Raw genomic sequence first — 27,181 nt, forward strand, 5'->3', positions numbered from 1 at the left:
CAACAGGTCGGCATCCTTCCTGAAATGAGGCCTCCAGACTTGTACGCAATACTCAAGATGTGGCCTAACCATTACTTTATACAATGGGACAATGATCTACTTATCCCTGGTGTCAAAATTCCTGCACAGCATTGATAAAACACCATGAGCTCCACCAGCATTTACCTCTACCTCCTTGTAACTGTATTATCTGATAACTGTAAGTCTTGTACTGCTGATATATAATATCATGCTTATTAGTTTGTTGTTTGGTTTTTAGGAGCATTAGCAACTAAGGCCATATTGCTCCGGGAATATGCGGTGGTCATTCCCTGACCTTTCCGCATCCTCCGTATTTGGTGGTGACGGGCTTGAACCCGGGTCTAATCAAGAAGTGTATGCTACGCACTGCTGCTCCTTCCCACCTGGCTACGGAGGGGCCCCATGCTTATTAGAAAACCCTTCAAAACACTCAACACCAGTCAAGAACTCACCATCTGGAAATGGATTTTCAGTTCTTTGTAAGCAATTTTGAATGAAACAATAGTGGCATATTTCAACTTTACCAGTAAAAATTAGCTGATAGTCAGAGGCTTTATGTCAGCTCCTTTATTTTCTTATTTCTTAACTCATATTTAAGTGGATAGTTAGCATAAGAGGGTCTGTGAAGTTTGGAAATGATGCTCAACATTGTTTCTTTGCAAATGCAATACTACTATTACTACAACAAAATAAACAAATACTTTACGTCTGATGTTGATAAAGCAAGCAATATGATTCTTCCAACTTGGCATTGAAAACTGAATTGTACAAAATGCATTTATGCATGATATTGATAAAACAATGTGATTCTTCAAACTTGGCATTGAATTGAATTGAAAATTATAGGTTTATTGTCTCTTGTCAAAACCTAGCACAATTAATGCAGAGAAGAACTCCAAGTATATTAAATACAAAGTGAGAGTAAATAGCAAGATCATAATCCATGGTATAGTCCACATTCAATGCAGTCATATTGTGTTCCCTCAAACTTACTAGCAAGCTGTATTCCTTGCCAATTGTGGAATGTGTCACATGATACTAGTTTTACCTGGCCAGGTAATTACAAACTCGTTATGCCTTTGAATATGCATAGTTTATGCATATTCATGAATATGCAAGGTACATCAACATGCCTTTGAATATGCATAGTTTATGCATATTCATGAATATGCAAGGTACATCAACATGCCTTTGAATATGCATGTTGATCTACCTTGCAAATCTATAATTTTCCGTAAAAACATCAGAACCCAAAATGCCATGGATGGTTACCACTGATCTACACTTACTCTGAAAACAAAGGCCAAATCAAAACAGGATAAACAGAAAATGTATTTGCAGTGCTATCAGTACAAATTCATATGACAAAATCACATAGTCTTCTGTATGTATATATGGTATTAAAACTTATCTTTATTCAACAAATTGTGTTCATTCTGAATAAGCAAAATTACTGCAACTGTAAGTATGGCACTGGTGGCACCAGCTGTATGCTAGCTAAATTAGTGCGCTATTAAAATTAATTAATAGAGAAGGTTTTCGGGAGTGTTGCTCAAAAAGAAGTTATATTTTAGATAAAATAAGTGTGGGTGAGTGATAGGTTAAGATTTGGGACCTAAAGGTGGTTTTATTTTTTGGACTGTAAACTTTTTTAAAATGGCTATCATTATTATGTTCGGACACAGGAAAACATAGGAAATTTCAAGGTCATTAAATTTTTAAGGAACTATAATCAGTCACTGGGAATTCTTAGTAGAACAGTTGTGCTACCTGATAGCTTTGATGTAGAACTTTTCAGGATACCAAATTGTATTTAAAAATACTCACGTGTTGCTGAGTTATACATTATTGGTATTTTCAAGGTCACAGTTATTTGTTATTGTTTGTTGGTTATTTGGTTTTTAGGAGCATTAGCAACTAAGGCCATATTGCTCCAGGATATGCGGTGGTCATTCCCTGACCTTTCCGCATCCTCCGTATTTGGTGGTGACGGGCTCGAACCCCAGCCTAATCAAGAAGCGTGTGCTACACACTGCTGCTCCTGCCCACCTGGCTACAGAGGTGCCAAAGGTCAGTCACAGTAATTCTACCGAGTTAGCCATTTGGATGTTTCCAGGAGATAAAAGAACTACGGCAGGGCCACCTGCTTGTTCAGTGGTGACTAGAAATTCGGCATAAATTGCATAAAATTATTAAATTGTGACATCACGAGGAAGCTTCATCACTGAACAAGAGCTACTCTATATGGCTGCGGCAGGTTTAGTAGATCGGCAGCTTAAATCCCAAGACTGGATAAATGGTGAGAGTTGATGTCAGGAAGGGCATCCAGTCGTAAAAACTATGCCAAAACCAATAGATGTGTTCCGGTTAAGAAGTTAATCCAACTAGAGGAGAAGAAGAGGATGCAAAGTGTAAATTGGGAACATTGAATGCCGACCCCATATAACGTGGGAAAAGGTGAAGACAAAGAAGAAGAAGACTGCAACTGTAAGTATATAACTTTCAAGATGATTCAGTGAGATATTGAGCAAGAATAAACACATTATGAATTGATATAATGAACTTGCCATTCCTATGCATTTCTTTCCTGGATATAGCCTGCACAGAAACATTTTATGATGTCCCAGTTACCTTGTTTTACTGGACCAAATTGCAAAAATGTCAAGTCATTAAGAACAACATTAAATTCATTTTAAGTTAAGAATTTTAAAGCATTATGAAGGAGCAGTCAGTAAGTATTTACTCATACCTCGAAATATCTCAGTTTGGATTTGAAACTTGGCTAGCATTTTCATCTTCCCTGTGTAGCTAATTTCTAGAACTACACATTTTTCCCCATTTGTGGATAAGCTCTTTCAGGTCTCTTGAATAGAACTCCCCACTTTGAGCAGATAACCAGGCTTCAGCTTCATGAATTACCTCCTCCTCAATCTGAAATCTGTAGACCTGTAATGGTCTCTTTATTTTAGGGAAGAAGTAGTCTGAAAGTAAGAAGCTAGATGAATAAGGTGCGTGCTTCAGATTTTCAAAGCCAAAACCGATTGCAAAGTCAACTGGAACAGAAGCCTCATAGGCAGGAGCATTGTTGGTTAGATTGCTGACACCTTTGGATAGCATCTTCTACATCTTCAATCTGGTAATCTTTAAGGATGATACCTTTAGAGTCCCAGAAGACTGATAACACAACCTTGTTGGCAGACAGATGAACCTTGGCTTTTTTGTGGTATTGGTATGGATGAATGTTTTCATTGTTTGCTCATCTGTTTTGTTTCTGGGTCATAGTGACATACCCAGCATTCTCCTTATAACGCTCCAACAATTTTAAAATATACTCATTCCTGTGGAGCTTTTGAGGAGGTGTCAGCAGTATTGGAACCCATCTCAGACATGTATAGGAACTCATGCATTATGGTGCAAACAGACCTGTGGCTAATGTTCACTTCATCTGCTACAAAATTTATAGTCACATATCTATCTTCAATGACTAGCTGTTTCACTTTATCCACAATGGCAGGGTCTGTGGCTGAGAATGATCTCCCCTCTCTTCGATCATCATGCACACTTTTTGCCACACCTGATCTGTCTTTTCCAATTTTTAACAGTCTCAAATGATGGGCAGTGCTCCCCATATACAGCTTTCATCTCCTCATGGATTTGTTTTGCTTTTTTGCCTTGAAAATGAAGAGAAGAAATTGTATAATGGATTGGACCTCTGCCTTCTCCAGCATACCACCTCTCTGTATTCATGGCTCCAGAAAACCATAACTTATGAGACTTGGTATAGTTATATATACTGTATATTTTTATATATTATTTATATATACTGCATATACATGATATCAGTTCCCTAACTGAAATATTTCTAGGTGAGGGCAAATATTTATTGACTACCCCTCATATTCCAGTGCAAGTTTTAGGAGATTATGAGAATTTGAGATGTCAAGAATTAAAGATGTTTGAGACAATTGCTTTATCATTGCACAGCAGACTAGGTAAGGTAAGCAGCAGCCATTATCAATCCACTGTAGTATGGAAGCCTCCTTGAACAATTCATGTGGAGCACAGCAGACTATTAGGTACTAAGTTTGTGAATCAGGTTCAATATTCAAATTTTATATTTAATAAAGCATATTCATTGAATAAAAGAAAACAAACAAACAAAAATTTTTTTCATTGTTATCTTTCAATAACAAGGATACAAAAAAGTAAGTGGAACCTTAGTGCAAAATCAAATATACATCATATACATATATAAATAAAGTAAAAAAAAAAAAAAAAAAGCTACAGTTAGAAGCCTTCTTAACTTATTCACCAAATTAATCAATGCTGTCTACCTCCCATCCCTCCACCCAAAAAACATACTCTCTGATGTCCACAGCACACTGTATTGTGCAGTAGGTACTGGTCAAGTACAAATATATGTGCAACTAGTGCAGCAGTTCCCAACCTTTTTTGACTCGTGGACCTCTTTCAACATAATATTTTTATTGCAAACCATTAAGCCTATATTCTCTGAATATAGGCTTAATGGTTTTTTATTAGAAAATATTATTTTTATAAGTGATATTGCATAATAATATAAAATTATTATTGTTAAGTACCTATACATAACAATGGTCTTTGAGAATGAAAAAAAAAAAAAAAAAACTGTATGGAGAACATTTATTTAGCACAATATACTGTAAGATAGTAAACTAATTATAAGGAATTATGGGGGTGTGGTTTCTTTCATTGGCAATTCTTTACTTTATATTTAATTTTATTTTACTTTATTCTATCTTTGTTTATTATTAGTTAGATACATATCGGCACATTCGTACACAATCCCCCCATTAATATCCTGTCGTGCATGCTTGCTATGTAAGGGGGCATGACCCAAACCACAACCAAATATAACCAAAAAACTTAACATTAAAATATTTTGTAGTTTACAAAAATATACCTATGCAAATCTAAGCGGCCATTACAGAATTTTTAGTGCAAACCCCCTGGAACACTTTTGCAAATCCCTGGGGGTTTGCAAACCACCGGTTGAGAACTGCTGAACTAATGTAATGATCAAGTATACGTGGTAAAAAAAATCTGTTGAGTTGTATGCATCCAGAAAGGTTGGTTGGGTGTTTGTTCTAAACCATGTTTACACAATTCAAACTATTATTTGTTATTGTAATTACAGTATGTAATTTAATTAAATATTATGAAAATTAATGAAATATACACGTGAAAAGAGTTTTTGTTTCTGTGAAAATTAAATTGGATGTGCTGATAATACTTAATAAAAGCAAAGTGAGACAACCATTAAAAGATTGGAAAAAATAATCATAAAAAATCTATAAGGATTTTGCGCTCAGCATGTTTCACAAGGGTTGTTAAGTTCTCACCCCACTTTAGAAAAGCCAGATTTAGAGACAGTGGACAATGCATTATGGCTATGATTTGTGTAAGAAAGACAGCACAGAATTCTAATCAGGAGACCCATAAAACCAGCATACAAAAAAAAAAAAAAAAAATATCTTCCATGAAAACATTAATGGTGCAGAAAGTTTTATAGCAAGTGATGAATGTCATGGACATTAGGGAAAAAAGTCCCAGTATTTGCCAAAAAGCAGAATCTGCCAAACCAGGATAAAAAAATCCAAAGAGAGAATCATGGTAGCTGTCTGCAGTAATTCAACTGCATTAACGCATTAACTGCATTATTTAAAGTATGGGTTTTTTATGAATTTGTACCTTTTGTAAAGAAATAGTTTAAGAAAATAAATTACCTGAAAAGGCTGGTTTTTTTTTTTTTCTTTGTTGTGGATAATGATTCACTCCTTCACATCCAAATTGTGAGGAGCTAAAAGAAAGGGGCATAAAGGCCATGTTTTTACCACTGAACGTAACATTCATCACACATCCTGTGGATTAAGAGCCTCTAAAATGTCTAGAGAGATGACATAGGCAAAAGTTTTTGAGTTCAATTTTGGAAAACATGGAAGTAAAGATTATAGGTCTTATAGAATCATTAAAAATGTATTTACAATATTGCAGTGAATGTTGAACATGGAATGAAATTCCAAGTTCAACATTTACTAAACCTTGGAGAAAACTTTGGCCCAAGATTGCAAACACTAATGAAAGTCCTGAACTATAAAGAAGACAAAAGGGGAAAAAAAAAATTTTTTATACTCCAGCATGGCCACCAGATCAGTGGAATTTACAATAAATCAATCAATACAAATGCTAATCACATTTGGCAGTCACAGGCTTGAAACCCAATCCACTCAAAGAGTGTGTGCTACTGCACTCACACTCCTGACCACTCGGCTACGTCAGGCCTAATTTATTAATTGATTTTAGGCAAATTAAAGATTTCAAAATTCAAGAGTATCAACAGTATCCCCCCCCCCCAGAAACTGGTGATGATTTATTGGAAAATAAAATATGGGTGATGTAGAAATCATACTCACCATGAGAGAAACAGACGTATTTAAATATAAAGAGATCAGATCAAATCCGGGACTGAAAATTTCTCATGCAGCCACCTTGGGTACAAATTAGATATACGCCTAATGAACAACAGCCTGATTCAATATTTATAAATAAAGTGAATGGACTGCACTGTGAAATTAATGTTTTATTATCTAAACAGATGAAAATTACTGATTTTATGTAAATGAATGTACATGTTTTAAGTGAAAATTAAATTCTTATGGTATGTATGTTTACTTTTTATGATTCCCCACTTTAACCAAATTTTTTTAGATTAACTAACCTACTATTGGTCCGAATCACATTGGATAAAATGGCTTCTACTGTACATTCCGAAAATAAAACAGAGAGAACCCAGTGAAACCTACATATTTCATAAATTTTTTGATTCATTAATCTTGTGTTGATCACTACATAACTTGGAATTAAAGTCAAGTTCATACTGACTGAGAGCTTTCAATTCTCGTTGGTGACCACTGCTTTCTAACCATGCCTAAGAAATATTGAAATAGCAATAAGCATTCATCATAATAACTAGAGATATTATTATTGAAAAATAATTATCATTTTGCAGAACATATCAAAGAACAAACTATGCATTCTATTGATTCTATAAATAATGACCAGAAACAGTACTCTGTGTGCTGTGTATTAAAAAAATTACAACTTGTTAATATAATTGAAAGCTGTAAAAGTACTTCAAAGGAATAATCTTTTATTATTTATGGTTGAATTATATGGTGTAAGAAAGCCAAGCTTGGATGCAACAGGAAAAAAAAACACTTTTCCTATATGTTTCTTTCCTCACATGGGTTATCCAGCTTTAAATATTACCCATATCATCAGCATTAACCACCAATGATTAACAACTCATTAGCTAAAGGAAAACTTCTTACTCTTTCCTCCTTAGTTTGAATATATATGTACCATCATTTAGCATCATTTAATGCCATGAAAATTTCACCTTCATTCATATTAAAACTCCCTCTCAGACTCTTATAATTCTTAGAGTCCCCTCTAAGGTACCTAATTATGAGGCTCTGTAGCTCACATATTCAAAGGCATTGCATTTCACCAAGTATTGTGGGCGCCTCCGTAGCCAGGTGGGTAAGAGCAGCAGTGCGTAGCACACACTTCTTGATTAGACCGGGGTTCGAGCCCAAGACCACCAAATACGGAGGATGCAGAAAGGTCAGGTAATGACCACCGCATATCCCTGAAGCAATATGGCCTTAGTTGCTAATGCTCCTAAAAAAACCAAAATAATAATAACCAAGTATTGCCTGTCTTTGGAAATCTAAGAAGCTCAATGAGTACTTTTTTTAAGATGTGGCCTCCATGTAGAGTATCCTGAATATAATTATTTTCATTATCTTTTACATGGTATGCAGTTAAAAGGTTATTTAAAAGGTATTTTTAAAATTCATTATGGACATTCCTGAAGGTCACGGACCAATTATACTTTTTTCCTATTGATTATTATATTTGATTAATGCGTTTCCGTTTTGCACAATGTGCTCGCGGGATGAATTAATCATATTAATCAAGGCCAGCCTGTAACAAAATTAGACACACTAGAATATTTAGAGGCAGTGAAATTGACAGTGATCACTACCTGCGAGAAAGTACTTTCAAAATAGAAAGAAATTATTTCATTAAAAAGAACATCCTTGGACTCGGGGAAAGTCCCCACGGACTGGAGATGTGCAAAGGGGGATCAAAGGGTGACACAAGTAATTACAGACCTATTAGTTTGACTTATGTTCCAGGAAAAATAATGGAGTCACTGGTTAAAGATGCATTGCAAGATCATTTAGACAAGACTGCAGAAATAATTCAGACACAGCATGGGTTTGTTAAGGGAAAGTCTTGTCTGACAAATTTCATAGGATATTATGATGTGGTTACAAAGGAACTGGATGCAAAAAATAATTTTGATATCATATATTTGGATTTCAGGAAAGCTTTTAACACTGTTGCGCTTGGAAGACTATTGTACAAATTGGAGCAGAATGGTATTAAGGGTAAGTTGCTACAATGGATAAAAGGATGGTTGAGTGGGAGAAGACAGAGAGAGAAAGTGGTGGTTAATGGGTACTGCTCTATGTGGACTAATGTTATTAGTGGTGTCCCTCAGGGTTTGGTGTTGGGCCCATTGTTGTTTTGTATATTTATCAATGATATTGATGAAGGTATATCAAGCTTAATGTCAAAGTTTGCAGATGATACAAACGTTGGCAGGGTTGTTAATAACAGTAATGACAGTATGCTGCTGCAACAGGATCTCAAAAAGTTGGGTAGATGGGTTGAGAAGTGGCAACTGAAGTTTAACATTGACAAATGCAAAGTACTAAATATGGGTAGCAGTAACACCCAGAGAAATGTACCAATTATGTGGTGTCACACTCAGGGTAGTGGAGAATGAAAGAGACCCTGGGGTAATTGTGCAGTCAGATATGAAGATTTCTGATCAGTGCAGACAGGCTGCCAGAGTAGGTCATGTGGTCCTGTCAATGATATAAAGGAATTTTGTGAGCAGGGATAAGGAGGTGTTTATCCCTTTGTATAAGGAAATGGTCAGGCCACACCTTAAGTACTGCATACAGGTCCGGAAGCCTCATTTTAGAAAGGATGTAGAGTTGCTAGAACGAGTACAGAGAAGGGCAACAAGACTGGTGAAGGGAACCAAGGGGTGCTCTTATGAAGAAAGGCTTAAGTTCTGTAAATTGCAGCTTCTGGAGACTAGGCACCTACGAGACGATCTGTTTGAGGAGTATAAGGTCTTGAATGGATTGAGCAGGCTCAATGCTGAGACGATTCTTCCTCTTGCTCAGATTACAAACCTGAGTGGGCATAGATTCAAACTGAGGAAAGACAGTTGTAGAACAGATGTGTGGAAGTTAACAGCTTAAATAAATTCAAGGCAGAACTAGACAAACATTTGGAATGAATGGATCAGTGAAATGGGAAGGGATTTTTTTTTTTTTTTTTTGGCTGATGCTGTATAAGCTTTCTTTCTTGCATCATGTGCCTCTATTAATACTAATAGTGACTGGTGGACACTTTAGTGTTTGACTAATTTAGTGTTTGATAAAGTTAGTCATCTATAAAGAAGGATCAAACAAGCTTTGCCTGTGCATTTGTTTGTTTGTCTAGCATAAAATGTACACTATTTTTGTTTGTGATATCAAATATAATCAGTTTATTTTTTAATGTCATGATTCGTTTATTATTCCTGACATCCATTTTCCTGAAAGATAAGTTGCACAAAGTGAGAAACTAAGTGTTTCTGGAGCTATGTAACAGTCTGCAAGCCTTTTGAATGAATTTTAAAACTGTCTAAGGCCATTGTAATCAACAATGTGCTGGTGCATGAATTTAATATGTTACTTAGGAAGAGTATTTTTTGATTTGGAAAATAAAAAAAAATTTTATTTACCAAGGAAACAAAAAGGCACTGAATAATTGGCAATATATGTGTGTTATCATTGTTTCAATATTTAAGCTCTAGGAATAACAACACTGTAGGTTAAACAGTGATTACTGGGAAAGCTGTTTCCTGGCATTGACTTTTGCCATGAGGAGACAGACTGCCTACTTTTACAGCTTGCACTAAGCTTTAAAAGCTCATTTCAAGCTGTAAAACTTCATTCTTCATGCTTGTCCCTCCTGTATCAGGAAAGGAGCAAGCCCCTGATCGCAAAAAAAAAAAAAAAAAACGAGAAATGTGGAGGGAAATAGGTAGTGTGGGATGAAAAGCTGGTGACAGAAGGAGGAAGAGGAGGAAATCTCATAGTAGTTTGAAAAGCGAAAGCGATGATAATGAACATGAACAGTAGAAGATATAATCCCATACCAGGCAGGCCAGAGGTTAGCAGAGAGGAGATCCCATTCTTGGATAAACCAAGGGTCAGCAAGTATCTTACAACAGCAGCCAGAAGGCACCAGGTAGCATGTCCATTGCTGTGAATTCAGGGTCCATAGCATTGAATCGCACCTCTGTTATTTGTTATTTGGTTTATAGGAGCATTAGCAACTAAAGCCATATTGCTCCAGGGATATGCGGTGGTCATTCCCTGACCTTTCCGCATCCTCCGTATTTGGTGATCACGGGCTCGAACCCCAGTCTAATCAAGAAGTGTGTGCTACACACTGCTGCTCCTGCCCACCTGGCTACAGAGGTGCCGAATCCCACCTCTGCAGACCAGAGGTCAACCATGTAAATCAGCCAAGTGCTCTTAAGGTCAATGAAGAAGAACTCACCCAAAGAGGAGCAATAAGTAAATCAGAGGTCCAAAAAAGGCAAACAGGAGAGGATGTGGGTGGGGAGAATAGCTATGCTCGACTAATAAGCATAAATCCTAGAAAGTACACACCAATTGACCCAGGTTGCCAATGCATTGTTAAGTCAGTCTGGTGGGGCACATGAGGTTTGGTAAAAAATTTGATGAATGATTTTATAATTCTTGAATGCATAATGGTAGATGATTGTGAGCAGGCCTACAGCAACATCCTTTGAGCATGTGTATCATTAAGTACCAGTGTAGCACAGAGCCACTTTGAGTAAACTTGTTTTTTTTATTTGTTATGTGCACTGAAAATGAAAAAAATTCTTTTGCACAAGGTGCAAATATTAAATTTTGTTGTAAACTTGGAAAGTAAAGTGTGAAAACCCACAAAACGCCCATTATAATTTATGGAGATGATGCTATGACAAAAAAAAAAAAAAAAAAAAACCTCAGTTAAAGTGAAGAAAATTTTTTTGCCTGAAGATGAATGAAATGGTCGTCCAACAACATCCTGAAATAATCAGAATGACCATTTGATCAGATCAATGAATGGCCATTCAAGAAACTGCTGAGGGAATGACTTGTTTGGTCAGGGTTCAGCCCATTTTGGCCGAGGATCTGAGCATGAGATGAGTAAGGATTATTTCTACATATTCATAAATTTTTGATCAATAAAAACATTCCCATCATAGCACACATACCCACTGTATTTGCTTGATTTGGCACAATGTGAGTTGATTCAAAAAATCCAATGAATCATAATATACCACCTAAAAGTTCAAAAAAAGAATTCCAAAAATTTTTTGATTCAGTGACAGGCAGAAGTGCATAAGTGTGCAGTTGCAGAAGAGATTATATTAAAGAATATTAACAATGTAAACATTTCCCTCTGGATACAATTAATCTTTAACAATACTCAGTGAATTTTTCGCTCAAACCTTGTAAACACTAAGAAAATAATAATGAGAGTATGGATATGTTAATAGCCAAATTACTGGATTCACTCAATTATTTTTCTATACCAGTATGTTAGAAAGGCAACAAAAGAAAACCATACTCATGATCTGATTATAAGCACTGATTCTTCATATATTAAGAATCCTTAGTTAAAATAACAAGTGGTGATCATGGTATATATGATGTGGGATTTTTTTTAAAGACAATACTACTGTAAAAGTAGGTAGGTAGAAGGAAGGGATTTCATTTTCACATTGTTCATTACAATGGCCTTAGACAGTTTTAAAATTCTTTTTGGTGGGGCCAGCTGATGTTAACAAATGTAAAGGGAATGTTCAGGGAAATAATCATGGAAGTCACTAAGTTTTTCATGCCAACTAAGAGAGATACTGTTAGACCTAAATGGATGTCAGGTGACCTAAGGGGACTAGTGGCAGAGAAGAAAAGTGCAGGGGATGATTATAAATTATCAGTGAACACAGAACTCTTGAAACAATGTACTATTCAGTTAAGCATGCTAAGATAGATTAGGATAAATGATTAAGGTAGCAACAACCTTTGAGCATATTGAGCACTTAATCTAACCTAATCATTTGAAGAAGCATTTAGATAAGAATGCAGAGAAAAGTAGCAAAGATTTCTTTGCTTTTGTTTACACTAGAAGGAAGGAAATGACCCACTCGATATGACCCATACGGATTTTTTCAAATACGTGATTACAAAAAAGAGAACAAACAAGAATGGACCCTCGTGTAATTGGCATTGGAATGTCTTCGATAATCCAGCCAATGTTGTGAATGAACTGAATAGGTACTATGCATCGACATTTACAGATGAAAGACCTCCATGGTGAGGAGAAACTGCCAGTGAAGTTGGAAAGCATGAAATAGCAATATTGAAATTTCAAAAGAGTATTTATTAGAAAACTTTTCAAGCCCAAAGGCAAGTAAGACTCCTGGAGTTGATGGCATATGCCAAGTAATTCTGAGGGAGGCGGCAAGAGAGTACATTGAACCTTTCAGGTTAATTCTGAAGTCTTCACTAGACCCAGGAGTTATTCCCTTGGATTGGAGAAGTGCCAATGCATTGCCAATACGTAAAGGTGGCTTGAAGAGCTACCAGTTATAAATTACTGGAATAAGTTACTTACATGGGTAGTAGAGGCTGACAGTTTGGGGAAATTCAAAGGTCAACTGGATAATTACCTACAGGAGGATGGAAACGCATAGGTTGTCTATTTCCTTTTCTTTTATTATTATTATTTTTTTTTTCATATTATCTTATTTTATTATTATTTTTTTGGCTGGTGTAGCATAAGCCATAGGCTTCCTTGCACCATGTGGCCATCGCTAATACTAAGAGTGGAGTGGGTAACTACTGACCAGTCAGTCTGACTTCAGCAGTAAGGAAAATCATGAGGCAATGATAAAGAGTGCATTATAGGATCATTTAGACAGAAGTAGAATTCTGAACGAAACACAGCATGGCCTTGTAAAGGGAATTCATGTTTAACCAACTTAGCTATTTTGATAGTCACTGACAAGCTGAAGATAGCATATGATTCTGACATTGTTTACTTAGATTTTAGCAAAGCATTTTGGCTCAGTCCCATATGAGAGGTTACTGTATAAGCTTGAACATGTTGAAATCACAGGGAAAAATCCTTAAATGTATTGTAGGATGGCTGTAAGACATGAAGCAGAGGATTGTAGTTAATGGTTATTCTACAGATTGAGATAGCATAAAAAGTGGATTCCCCAAGGATCAGTACTGGGACCACCGTGTTTCTGATTTTTTTTTAAATGACACTGACAAAGAGAATGAGGGTATGAGGTCAAAATTTGCAGATGATATTAAGATCAGTACAGTAGTGATTAGTGCCAAGCACAGCTTCAGGATGACTCAGATAGCCTTCAGAGATAGTCAGAAAAGTAGCACCAATCTTTTAATGCAGCAAAATGTAAATAGAGTTGAGCTAAAAACAGTAGAGGAAGAAAGGTATTTGGATGTACTGATATGGCTGGACATTAAGTTCTCCAAGCAGTACAGGCAGGCAGCAAAGAGAACCCATGGTGTCCTATTAATGATTTATCAAACATTTGCTTTCAGAGATAGAGAGGTGAAATCATTATATTAATACTGTATAAGGCAACTGTGATACCACATTTGGAATACTGTGTCCTTGTAAGGAGAGCACCTAAAAAAAAAAAAAAAAAAAAAAAAAAAAGACATCTAGCTTCTTGAAAAAGGGGTCTAAAGATGGGCAATGTGCTTGGTGAAATCAGCAAAAGGGCATATGTGGAAAGATTTCAAATATGTGTGTTGCAGAGCTTGGAAACTAGACACCTTAGAGGAGATTTGACTGAGATGTATAATGTTCTTAGAGGAAAAAGTAAAATGAACAAGGATGAAATTTTCTCTGTGGAACCAGGGTTCAGAAATTCAAATGGGGGGGGGGGATTTAGACTGGATTGCAGGAAGTTTTCATTTAGCCACGAGTTTACTTAGAGAGAGAGCATTTCCTTAGTTTCAGGCTGTCTTATGCCTAGAGATGCAAATAGATGTCCTGTTCAAAAAGGAGGATCAATTTTGAAGTTAGAAATTACAGACCTGCTAGCTTGACTTCTATGTCAAGGAAAATAATTAAGTGTTGATGTTAAAGAAGTAATGTAAGATCACCTTGACAGGAAGAATGCAATTATATGGAAATCAAAGCAGTGGATTTGGTACAGGGAGATCCTGACTGACCAATCTGATTAGCTACTATAAGGTAGTCACAATGGAACTGGATGCAAAAAATAATTTTTACATAATATCCTTAGACTTCAGTAAAGCTTTTAATATCATTTCACATGAACAAATGCTGTACAAATTGGAGCAGAAATGCATTAGAGGCAAATTACTGTTTTGGATAAAGAGAGATGGTTGAGTGGCATTAGACAGAGTGGTTATTAATGGTCACTGCTCGACATGGACAAATGTTATCAATGCAGTCCTTTGGGATTTAGTGCTGTATCCCTTAATGTTTTCAATATTTATTAATGATATTCATGAAGACACATTAAGGTTAACGTCTAAGTTTGCTGATGACAAAAATTTGGTAGGTTGGTTAACAACAGTAATGAGGGTATGCTTACTACAACAAGAGCAGGATAAATTAAGTAGATGGACTGAAAAATGGGAACAGGTTTAATGCTGATAAATGCAAGGTGCTTCATTTAGGTAACTAATCGCAGAATAGCATTCCAATTTGATGGTAGCAATTTAGAATGTTATTCTGGGCATCAAGACAGTGGAAAATGAAGGCCTAGGGGTTATAGTCTGATGTGAAATTCTCTGATCAATGTAAACAGACTGCTAGGACAGCTCACTGGGTTCTATAAATGACATACATTGATTCTGTAAGGAGCAACAAAGAGGCAATTATCCCATTGTATAAGGCAATAGATAAACTGCACTTTAAGCACTGCATGCAGTTCTGGAATCCACATTTTAGTAAGGTTCCAACAGGTTGACATCCTTCACATCATTCCCTTCGTAAAAGGTGCAGAATAGAGATAAGGATACTAAGAAAGACATTAATTCTGTAAACGACAGTGTCTGGCAACGTAACTGAAGTGTATTAGATATGTAGATTGTATAAGACTTTAAAATAGTTGAGTAAACCAAATGCTGATGACATCTTTACTTTTTTTAGAGGACACACACACATAGGAGAATATAAATTTAAATTGAAACAGGATGTTTACAAAATAGATATGCAGACTGAAATTTGCTTTGACCAGAAGGTAGTTGATTGCTGGAATAAACTCTCACCTGAAAAGGTGAAGGTGTAGTTAAAAAGGTAGGACAAATTATTAGAAGGAGCAGATGAGGAATTGTTTTTTTTTTTTTTTTTTTTTTTAAATAGGTGTTGTATAAGCTTGCTTTGCATAATTTGCAATCACTAAATACTAATACAAGTGCACAAATAATGAGCTAGTAATATTAACAAAAAATAATATTTATAGCTACCCTTAATAACATGAAAATTAATTCTAACATAATATATATCCATAAGAAATAAACACCTGAAATCTTTGCTGAACAACTGTTTGTATCTGTTCCTTTTGTTGAGCAGTAAGATTAGCTGACTGAAGCTTATAATGCCAGCTTTCTACTAATTTTTGCTTTTCTTTTAATGCTCTTTTATATGTCTCTGGCAAATCTCCTGGAATGACCTACAGTAAAAAGGAAAAATAAAACAAGATTCAATGGATGATGTAATAACAAAAAAATTGAGTAGTCTTCACATTAAATATTCTCATATGTAATGCATACCTTTCGTGTTATATAAGATATCCATCCTCTTATTATAGACGGGCTGAGGAAGAAGTATGCTTAATGTTTAGAAAAGTTTTTTTTGAAAATAAGGTGTAAAAACATAGCATTTTTTAAATACTTAATTTTTTTATTAAAAAATAGAAAATTACATAAAATAACATTCATTAAGAAAAAAATGAAATATTGGTATACACTACAAGCAGAATTAACAAAAAAAAAAAAAAAAGAGCATTTTTCTAGAAATTACAAACTTGGCATGTGTCAAGTTCAGAGCCACAACTTTTGTAATAAATTGGGATGCCACCACTGCCACATTAACCAACAGTGTCAACAGGGAAACTGACAGGTATAATGCATACATCTGCCACGTGCAAAGCATATATAACAAGGTAGAATTTTTTTTCTATCTTCCTAACTATAGATGCACTTTTACTTCTATAGTTTTTGAAGAATTATGTGCAAGAACCTATTGTGTGTTCCACCACTCTTTCTGCAACTCCATTTTCTTCTAGAGCAGCATGGGACCTGCTACAAAGTTTCCAATTATGTGCTTGTTTATACAGTAGTTCAAGGTTCAAGAACTTTGACCAACCTTGATATCAAGAAAGCTCCAGGTCCTGATGGTATTTCTCCTCTTGTTCTCAAAACCTGTGTTCCTGAGCCTGCTTCTGTTCTATGTTGCCTTTTTACACTTTCTTATTTCACTGCTGTTTTTCTTTCTGCTTGGATGTTCTCGTATCCAAACAGTTCTTAAAAAGGATGACAAATTCTGCCCATTCAATTATTGTTCCTGTGCTCTTTCCAAAGATAGAGAAATCTATTAACTGCCAACTCCTAAACTATCTCAAAACATTCTATCTGATTAATGATTGCCAATATGTATTCTATCAGTGTTGATACACTGGTGATATTTTTTTTATGTTACTCATCTATGGACAAATTCAATGGAAAAGTTTGGCGAAACTCAAGAAGTTGGTGTTGACATTTCTAAGACTTTTAAGCATAAAGGTCTTTTTAACATGCTTCCATCATATGGACTGACAACTATTTTTTTTGCAATTGGGCATCCAATTTTCTCTCTGAACACTGAGTGACAGCAGGTGGCTCTCAGTCTTCCCTACTAACACTGGTGTTCTCCAAGGTTTGGCTATTTCTCTCACTGTTTTCTTCTTGTATATTAATGGCCTTCTTCCACTGACTGGAAATTCTATCCATACTGCTGCCGATGAGAGCGCATTGTATTCCATCTTCCAGTTCAAGAAACCTTGTCCTGTACAAACAGCTTCAACTTCTCGAATATCCACCACCAATTCCCTGAATGCTGTTCTCCAGGTAATTCTCCAATTGGGTAAAAATAACTTTGTTAATTTCAATCCTTCTAAAACTCAGCCCTGTTTATATCTTGCAAAAAGGAGTCTACAGCTCCTATGCTTATATTCAATGACACTAAAACTTCTAGACAAGATCACATATCTCTATTAGGGATTACCCTGGCTCCTATCTCTTGGCATAAACACGTCACAAATATTGCTTCTTTTGCATCTAAAAAACTGTGTTTTTTCTTCTGCGCATTACTTTTCTTCTGAAGAACTACTCACTCTGTACAAATCTCAAAACTGCTCAACCATGCAATATGTTTCCACATATGGGGTGGTGGCCCCGAAAACCTCTCTCAGACTCCACTCAAAAAAAAGGGCAGTCAAGTTAATTAGTGAGCCATCTCTTACAATGTCTCTCCAATTTGTCTCCATAGATATTCCGTTTCTTCTGCATGTCTCTTTTATAGATACTGCCATGGGCATTGTTCTGAATCATTTTCTGTAATTCACCTGTCTCTGTTCCAAAAATTCAAAACATACAACCAGACAACATCCATTTACTGTCTAAATTCACAGAACCAACTTTTCTTCTTCCTCATTTATTCCTTCAACTTCGACAAACTCTCCTTCACATGTATCTCCTGAAAATTATGATCTGCTGAAATTTTAATTAATGTAAATAAATATCTTCTGCCTTCCCAACCTCCAACCCACACACATTAACCCCAGAGACTCACATCTGGTATGGGCTTAGCACACCCAGGGTCCTGAGCTGAATATCATCATACTTCCCTTTCTTGGTGATTCCTTTATACTTCTGACTCTTGTTCTCTCTCTCTCTCTCTCTCTCTCTCTCTCTCACACACACACACACACACACACACACACACACAGGGTAACTCAGAAATTTGTTTTTGGCTGGTGCAGCAAAAGCCTCAGGCTTCCTTGCACCATATGGCTAATAATAATAACAGTACTAAGTACCATAGGTTCTAATACCTTTCGTGTCTGAGGTTTTCATAAAAAAAAAGGGGGGGAGAAGCTTACTAGCTTTCATTCTCTCACTACTCCTATAAATATCTACAGTCTTACATGATTTTTTTGAAATATTTATAGTTTTCATATAATAAAGATGGAAACATGAAATGCAATATTCACTCTGGATATATATACTATTCTGTGGGTAGTAAATATCTAGAGTGGCAGGGATAACGTGCATAATTTTCAAATTTCATTTGAAGTTTGAAAATGATATATATATAACATAATTCATATAAAAATAAATTAATACATAAACCAGTAGCATAGCAAAACTGTAGAGCGAAAGATAACATAAAGATTAACATAAAAAATTAAATCAACAGGGAGGGGGAAAGTAAAGGTAACAAGGGTGCCTCCGTAGCCAGGTGGGCAGGAGCAGCAGTGCGTAGCACACGCTTCTTGATTAGACCGAGGTTCGAGCCCGTCACCACCAAATACGGAGGATGTGGAAAGGTCAGGGAATGACCACCGAATATACCAGGAGCAATATGGCCTTAGTTGCTAATGCATCTAAAAACCAAACAACAAAAAACAACAAAAGGTAACAAGACAAACTGTAGCCGAAAGTCCCCCAAATAATTTAGAGTTCAGTTAAATCCAATTAATAAATCCATTTTAAATTTAAAATAATTCTAATTACATAATAATTTAGTGGCACCCCCCTTGTAAGGTACCAATTCCGAGAGACATGAAATATCACTAAAAAGGGACTAAAACAAACTACTAAAAGAAAACAAATTAACAAAATAATAGACTGACCATTATGCCCCATATCGACAGAGGACTATGAGGCCAATGATGGTCATGGAATCGCTGCATTTCAATTGCTAGACAAATCGTTGCAAAGGTGAACTGATCGAAGGACCAAACCACCCTTTCCTCCTCCGATCTATCCACAAATGCAGAGGATTTGCATAGCGGTGTCCTTATGCAGCGAGAAATAAACTATAGAATAGACAGCACTCCAGAGCAGAGCCACACTACCGACATAATGTAAGCTTAACCAGCTTATATAGACAGAAAAAGAATAAATATAGATGGCGGCATAGGCACTGCTTTTTGCATATCAACCCACTACTACCACCTGAGTTATATTTGAATAATGGCTTAAATAGTTAGAATGTAATAACAAGAAATAAGAAAATAAATAAATAGATATTAAGCTATCATCATTAGAAGCAGCAAAATGCACATCCTCCACATGATGCCCAGTACATAACAGATGATTCATATAAAAATAAATTAATACATAAGCCAGTAACATGGAAAAACTTTGGTCATCATGTGGAGAATGTGCATTTTCCTGCCTCTAATGATAGCTTAATATCTATTTATTTATTTTCTTATTTCATGTCAGAGGAGGAAGGGGTGGTTTGGTCCTTCGATCGGTTCGCCTTTGCGATGATTTGTCTAGCGATTGAAATGCAGAGATTCCATGACCATGATTGGTCTCGTGGTCCTCAGTCGATATGGGGAATAATGGTCAGTCTATTATTTTGTTAATTTGTTTTCTTTTAGTAGTTCGTTTTGGTCCCTTTTTGGTGATATTTCACGTCTCTCGGAACTGGTACCTTACAAGGGGGGTTGTGCTAAATTATTATGTAATTGGCATTATTTTAAATTTAAAATGGATTTATTAATTGGATTTAACTGAACTCTAAATTATTTGGGGGACTTTCGGCAAAAGTTAACATAAAAATTAAATCATCGGGGTGAGGGAAAGTAAAGGTAACAAGACAAACTGTAGCCGAACTGTAGTACAGTTTTACCATACTACTGGCTTAAGTAGGGGCCTGGCGGCCAATAAGCCGGACAAACAATGGGTTGGCGCCTCTGTAGCCAGGTGGGAAGGAGCAGCAGTGCATAGCACACGCTTCTTGATTAGACCGGGGTTCGAGCCCATCACCACCAAATACGAAGGATGCGGAAAGGTCAGAGAATGACCACCGCATATCCCGGAGCAATATGCCCTTAGTTGCTAATGCTCCTAAAAACCAAAAAAAATAACAAACAATGGGCACAACATATCACACTGCACAGACATGACCCACACACTTTCAAGTCTCTGGCTTGACAGTGTACTGTCCCCGATACAGCGAAACACATGCGGAGATGGGAGAAATCCCAGGTGCCGTCTGACATGAACATACCTTATACCGGCTTATGTATTAATTTATTTTTATATGAATTATCTGTTAAGTACTGGGCATCATGTGGAGGATGTGCATTTTGCTGCCTCTAATGATAGCTTAATATCTATTTATTTATTTTCTTATTTCATGTTATTACATTCTAATATTTTAAGCCATTATTCAAATACATATACAGGAAACTCTTGATTAGTGCGGTTAATGAATCCTTGAAATATACTGCACATATTAAAACCGCACTAATCAAATTTAAGAGACAATGGGAATAATTATAATGAATCCTTGAAAATTATAAAATTGAAAAAACATTTTTTCTTACTCAATACATACCTATAATGCACTGCATAGTTCTTAAATTATTAAGGAATAAATTTAAAAAACAGATAGTATGATTTAAATTTTATTTTTTGCAAAAAAACTTATCTAACTTCAGTTGAACAGTGGTAGCTTTTTTCCTTTCCTCCATGATTTTGAGATACCAATCAATTTGCTTATCTAACATGCGACGAACGTTCATGCTTCTCTCTGCATCTGGATCAATCTCTAGTATGAGTTCTTTTGCTTTTTCAAGTGTATTAAATAGTTCTTCAAGTTTTTTGAATGAAATTTCTTTGGGAGCAATTTGCTTTTCTTCTGCTTCATTTTCGTTTCCTTCCTCATATGCATGTTGATGCTCAACTTAAGTCTTTTGAATGTGATTCCAATAATTCTCTAACATTTTCCGAATCTACTTTCTCAAAGCCGAGGTCTTTTCCAATTGTAGTAATTTCATCAATAACTTTGACAGGATTAATGAAACCGCAAAAATCATTTGCACATTCAGGCAAAAGATTCTGCCAGACTGCTCTCATGCAGCTGTTCTTCATTTCTTCCCACGATCTGTGTATGTTCTCAACTGCTTTTTTAATATTGTGTTTTTTCCAAAATTCATCGAAAGTGATTGCGTCATCTCCAGTTGTAGCTTGAATTGCCTGAGCAAAAGTTCGTCTCAAATAATATGCTTTGAATGTAGAAATAACTCCTTGGTCCATTGGCTGGAGTAAAGAAGTCGTACTTGGTGGTGGAAATATAACCTTCACATTGTTATTTAAATCAGTGAGTGAGGTAGGATGCCCAGGGGCATTATCTAAAATTAAAAGAACTTTGAAATCTAAATTTGCATTGAAATCTAAATCTAAATTGAAATCTAAATCTAAATTTGCCTTGCAGTATTTTTCGACTGCAGGACAAAAATGCATAGTGAACAACTGCTTCAAACAACTGCTTTGTCACCCTTTTTTATTTCATTTCCAAATTACTGGAAGGGATTGCTTGTTACAGCCTTTTAACACTCTTGGGTTCATTGTACGATAAATTAGCATCAGTTTCAATTTGCAATCTCCTTCGGCATTACCTCCAAGTAGAAGTGTTAATCTATCTTTGGATGCTTTATGACCTGGTGCAGTTGCTTCTTTTCTTGCCAAAAATGTTCTCGTTGGTATTTTTTTCCATAAAAGGCCAGTTTCGTCGACACTGAAAATCTGACTATAATCATACCCATTTTCTTCAGTTCAATGGGATATTTGGCTGCTGCATCTTTATCGGCACTGGCTGCTCACCTGTTAATTTAATATTTTTTATGCCAGATCGAGCTTTGAAATTTTCTAGCCAGCCTTTACTAGCCGAGAATGTTGAATTTTTTTCCTTGATATTTGTTTTCTTTTAATGAAGAAAAAAGGCTCAAAGCTTTAATCTTGATGTTATTTCCATCAATAGGAATGCATTTCTGATTACAATCTTCTAACCAAATAAAAAGCAAATCTTCCATTTCAATCATTAATGGACTTCTATTCCTACTGCACTGCATACTTAAAGACACAGATGCCATTTTGCCTTTTTCCCGGTACTCACCTGCTTTGTTCAAAACAGCGCGTGTGGTTGACTCACCAAAGCCTAGTGCCCTACCTATGTTTGCTTTGCTTTCACCATTATCAAATCTCTTAATGATGTCAAGTTTAGTATCCAAAGTGATGAATTTTCGTTTATTACCCTTTCTCCTGTCCATAGCTATGAAAGGTAATTTTAAAAAAAAAATGTTTTGTTAGGATGAGCGATAAGCTACTGCACTTCTACACTCATCAAGGATTGCTGAGGAACTGCCCGGCGACTAGTGAATAGTGAGAACTTTACGGAGCACTTTCACACAGCTTTCATATAAGGTGAAATTAGCGCCAGATATATATACAAGAAACCTTGATTAGTGCAGTTTTGAACAATGTAGTTTTAATTAGTGCCTTGCTAAACGTTACACAGGAATCGCTAAAATTGAACAAATTGTGAAAAATCAGAGCGAAAATAATACAGAATCAAACATACATCACGTACTACTTAAACTATGAGTTACCAGAGCAAATTTCAATTTCAGAGTGGTATGGGGTGCTGCTGTCGAGCATTTTGGAGTCGATTCCCATGCATTTAAGTTGGAAGACCCTGGTGAGTGCGTGTCACGTATTTGCCGCTTCGGGTGCCATCGTGAGTTGCCAAGCACCGCAAGAAAAAAACAGCGCACTAATCAAATTTGAAAACGCATATATTAAGGGGTTAGTATCAAAAAAATTTTGCGCACTAATTAAAACCACATTGTTCAAAACTGCACTAATCAAGAGTTTCTTGTATATATATATATATATATAAATTATTTAGAGGCTTTCGGCAGTTTATCTTGTTATCCCTTCTCTACCCTCCCAATTATGATTAATTGTTAGGTTTATGTTAAATTTTCGCTCTACAGTTTTGCCATACTATGGGCATTTTGTATTAATTTTTCAATATTTAATTTCAGTTATTTTATTTTATTTTATTGTCCTCGCCTTTTCCCATTATTATATGGGGGTCAGCGTTTTTTTTTTTTTTTTTTGTTTTGGCATGCAATTTTTACGGCCGGATGCCCTTCCTGATGCCAACCCTCATCCTTTATCCGGGCTGGGGATATGCGGTGGTCATTCCCTGACCTTCCACATCCTCCGTATTTGGTGGTCACGGGCTCGAACCCCAGTCTAATCAAGAAGCATGTGCTATGCACTACTGCTCCTGCCCACCTGGCTATGGATTAGCCCAGTAGCACTGTGCAGCAACATGGAATAGAACTTTCCAAAATCTTTGGGGAAATCTAAGGAAATTACTAGAAATTTTTAAAACTGGCAGATATTCAAATCAGCATGAATTAAACTGTCATAAATCAAGAGCCCACTGTATATACATATGTACATATTTGATACTCTTAGTTATTAATAGCATATATATATATATATATATATATGCTATTAATGCATAGCATAATTTATGTAATGGTGAAATAAATTCACCATTACATAAAGAGCCAAGTAAAATTTTACTTGGTTTGTGAAGTTGAATACTGTATTTATAATTACCTGTGCTACATTATCAGGGTTTATTGTGCCTTAATTTTTTTTTATAAATTTGTTCTTTAAAATAAAAAATAAATAAAAGTGGAACCATGTCTGGTAAGAATGGAAATGCAACTTCAAGCTTTATAATTAGGCAACCATTTGTTTAACTTATTTTATCTCATCTCCATTTATTTTAATCCTGTTTATCCACATCTTCCTGATTTGTTATATTTTTCCTACATATTTACATTCTAATATTGGAATACCTTTATAGTGAAGCCAGTCGACATCGCTGGACAGTGCAGTGTCGAGTCAGTTTGGTGTGACATAAGCATTGGGAGATCAAAATTGAGAGTGGTAGTGTGCTATAGGCCTAATGACTCTGATGAGTATAATAAGAAACTGTACAGGGAAATAGTGTGCCAGTAAATCAGAGAGTCTTATAATGGGGATTTTAATTTCCCAGATATTGACTGGAATTTGTGGGTTGGTCACTCACACACTAGAAAGGCTTTTGTGGATTTATTGAATGATTGTTTTCTAAATCAGCATGTTCGGAAAGCAACTAGAAGGAGCAATACTCTTGATTTGATTATCAGTAGTGATTCTTCATGCATTAAGAATCTGCAGATACAGGAACCACTAGGTGGCAGTGATCACAGTGTGCTGAAGTGGGATTTACTCAAGGAGGTAACTACCATCAGGGGTAAAGGGAAGGGTTATTGCTTTCGTAGAGGCAACTACGATGGTCTGAGACAGTATTTAAATTCTATACAGTGGGACCAACTGATGATGTTACCAACAGCAAACTCAAACTGGGAAGCATTCAAAGAAATTATCTTGGAAGCTACTAGGCTTTACATACCAACTAAGAAATATTGTTCAAGGTTCAGGCCTAAATGGATGTCAGATGAACTAATGAGACATATGGCAGAGAAGAAAAATGCATGGGATACATATAAATTAACATGTGACACAGAAGCCTATGATAGATATAAGTTGATCTGTAACCAAGTTACAAAGGAGGTTAGGCAGGCGAAGGCAGATTACGAGAAATCTTTGGCAAGGGATGCAAAGAAAAACAGCAAGGGATGCAAAGAAAAACAGCAAGGAGTTCTTTATTTATGTAAACTCTAGAAGGAAGGGAATGAATCAGATTGGTCCACTTGATATCGATGGTCCAACTGTTCATGATCCTGCTCAGGTAACTAACAAACTAAATCAATATATTGCATCTACATTCACACATGAGGAGTTATTCAGGAAGGGGAATGCCATAGATGGAGTAAACACTGGCACTGAGCTAGATGATCTTGTAATAATTGACAGTAAAGTGGAGGAGAAATTGTTGAAGATAAATACAAGAAAGGCACCTGGGGTGGATGGGATCTATCCAGTTATATTAAAGGAGGCAGCAAAGGAAGTAAGCAAACCCTTAGCCATAATTATGAGAGCTTCCTTGGACTCAGGGGAGGTACCCATAGACTGGAAATGTGCAAATGTAACCCCAATTCACAAAGGAGGATCGAAGGCTGACACAAATAATTATAGACCTGTGAGTTTAACTTCTGTTCCAGGAAAATTAATGGAAGCACTGGTTAAAGAAGCACTGCAGGATCATCTTGAGAAGAATTCAGTTATAGCTCAGACACAGCATGGTTTTGTTAAGGGAAGGTCTTGCCGGACCAATTTGATTCGATACTATGATGTAGTCACAAAAGAATTGGATGCAGGGAATAACTTTTATATTATATATTTGGATCTTAGAAAGGCTTTTGATACTGTTGCACATAGAAGACTGCTGCACAAATTGGAGCAGTGTGGCATTGGTGGCAAATTATTGCTATGGATAAAGGGATGGTTGAGTGGCAGAAGACAGAGAGTGGTAATTAATGGACACTGCTCATCGCGGACTAATGTTATCAGTGGAGTCCCTCAGGGTTCAGTGTTGGGTCTATTGTTGTTTTCTGTATTTATAAATAATATTGATGATGGTATATCAAGCTTAATGTCCAAGTTTGCAGACGACACAAAGGTTGGCAGGGTTGTTAAGGACACTAGTGACGCTATGCTGCTGCAACAGGATCTGGAAAGGTTGAGCAGATGGGCTGAGAGGTGGCAAATGAAGTTTAACATTGACAAATGTAAAGTACTACATACGGGAAACAGCAACCCCAGAGCAATGTATCAATTCTGTGGTATTACACTGATAGTGTTAGAGAATGAAAAGGACCTGGGGGTAATTGTGCAGGCAGATATGAAGTTCTCTGAGCAGTGCAGACAGGCTGCAAGAGTAGCTCATAGTGTCTTATCAATGATATACAGGAATTTTTCTAGCAGGGATGGGGAGGTGATTATTCCCTTGTATAAGGCAATGGTCAGGCTGCACCTTGAGTACCGTATACAGGTTTGGAGGCCTCATTTCAAGAAGGATGTAGAGCTGCTGGAACGAGTACAGAGAAGGGCAACAAGGTTAGTGAACGGAACGAAGGGTTGCTCTTACGAAGAAAGGCTTAAGTTTTGCAAATTACAGTGTCTGGAGACTAGGCACTGGCGAGGCGATCTGATAGAGGTGTACAAAGCCTTGAATAGTTTGAGCATGCTCAATGCTGATGGGATACTGCCTCTTGCTCAGAATAATCACATGAGAGGGCATAAATTCAAATTGAGGAAAGACAGATGTAGGATAGGTGTGCGGAAATTTGCCTTTAGCCAGCGGGTAGTTGGTTGGTGGAACAAACTTCCATCCCTTGTTGTGGAAGTTGAAAGTCTAGATAAATTTAAGGCTCAGCTGGACAGATATATCAAACAAATGGAAGGGTGAAGTGAAAGGGTTTTTTTTTTTTTTGGCTGATGCTGCATAAGCTTGCTTTCTTGCATCATATGCCTCTACTAATGCTAATGCTAATCTTCTAATGAAATTAAAATTCTCTTTAACCAATATTAACACTTATTCTGCTTTTTACTAGTCGAGGAATCTATTTAACCTCAGACTGATGCCTTCGGCATTAGCTCTATTAAGCATATCTGTACTAAAAAGCTTTTAGTGACATTTCACATAATTTGGCTATGGTGCCATCAAATGGATGCTGCTAAATTTTAATTAATTGGTATATTCTAAATTATTTTAGGAGAGTCCCTTCTGCAATACCCTTTCTCTCATCCCCACTTTTGTTTTGTTTTATTATGTATGGTTTATTTTACTTTTACTCCACTGG

At 36.2% G+C, this 27,181-nt stretch overlaps 1 protein-coding gene across 1 annotated transcript in view; it reads right to left on the reverse strand.

Moving 5' to 3' along the window:
* Nucleotides 1–6,798: 6,798 nt before the first annotated feature.
* LOC150089132 (TBCC domain-containing protein 1-like) overlaps nucleotides 6,799–27,181 on the reverse strand; it is a 219,297-nt gene continuing 198,914 nt past the window's right edge. Inside the window, exons 14-15 of the mRNA XM_090390345.1 lie at nucleotides 15,812–15,961; nucleotides 6,799–6,988 (exon numbers count right to left, since the gene is read on the reverse strand). Coding sequence (XP_090246471.1) covers nucleotides 6,869–6,988; nucleotides 15,812–15,961 — 270 coding nt within the window. The 3' untranslated portion in view covers nucleotides 6,799–6,868. The remainder of the gene's footprint in view (nucleotides 6,989–15,811; nucleotides 15,962–27,181) is intronic.

This window comes from Mastigoproctus giganteus, chromosome 2 (genome assembly GCF_048544385.1).
Source record: "Mastigoproctus giganteus isolate SK-2022 chromosome 2, ASM4854438v1, whole genome shotgun sequence".
NCBI classification, from domain to species: domain Eukaryota; kingdom Metazoa; phylum Arthropoda; class Arachnida; order Uropygi; family Thelyphonidae; genus Mastigoproctus; species Mastigoproctus giganteus.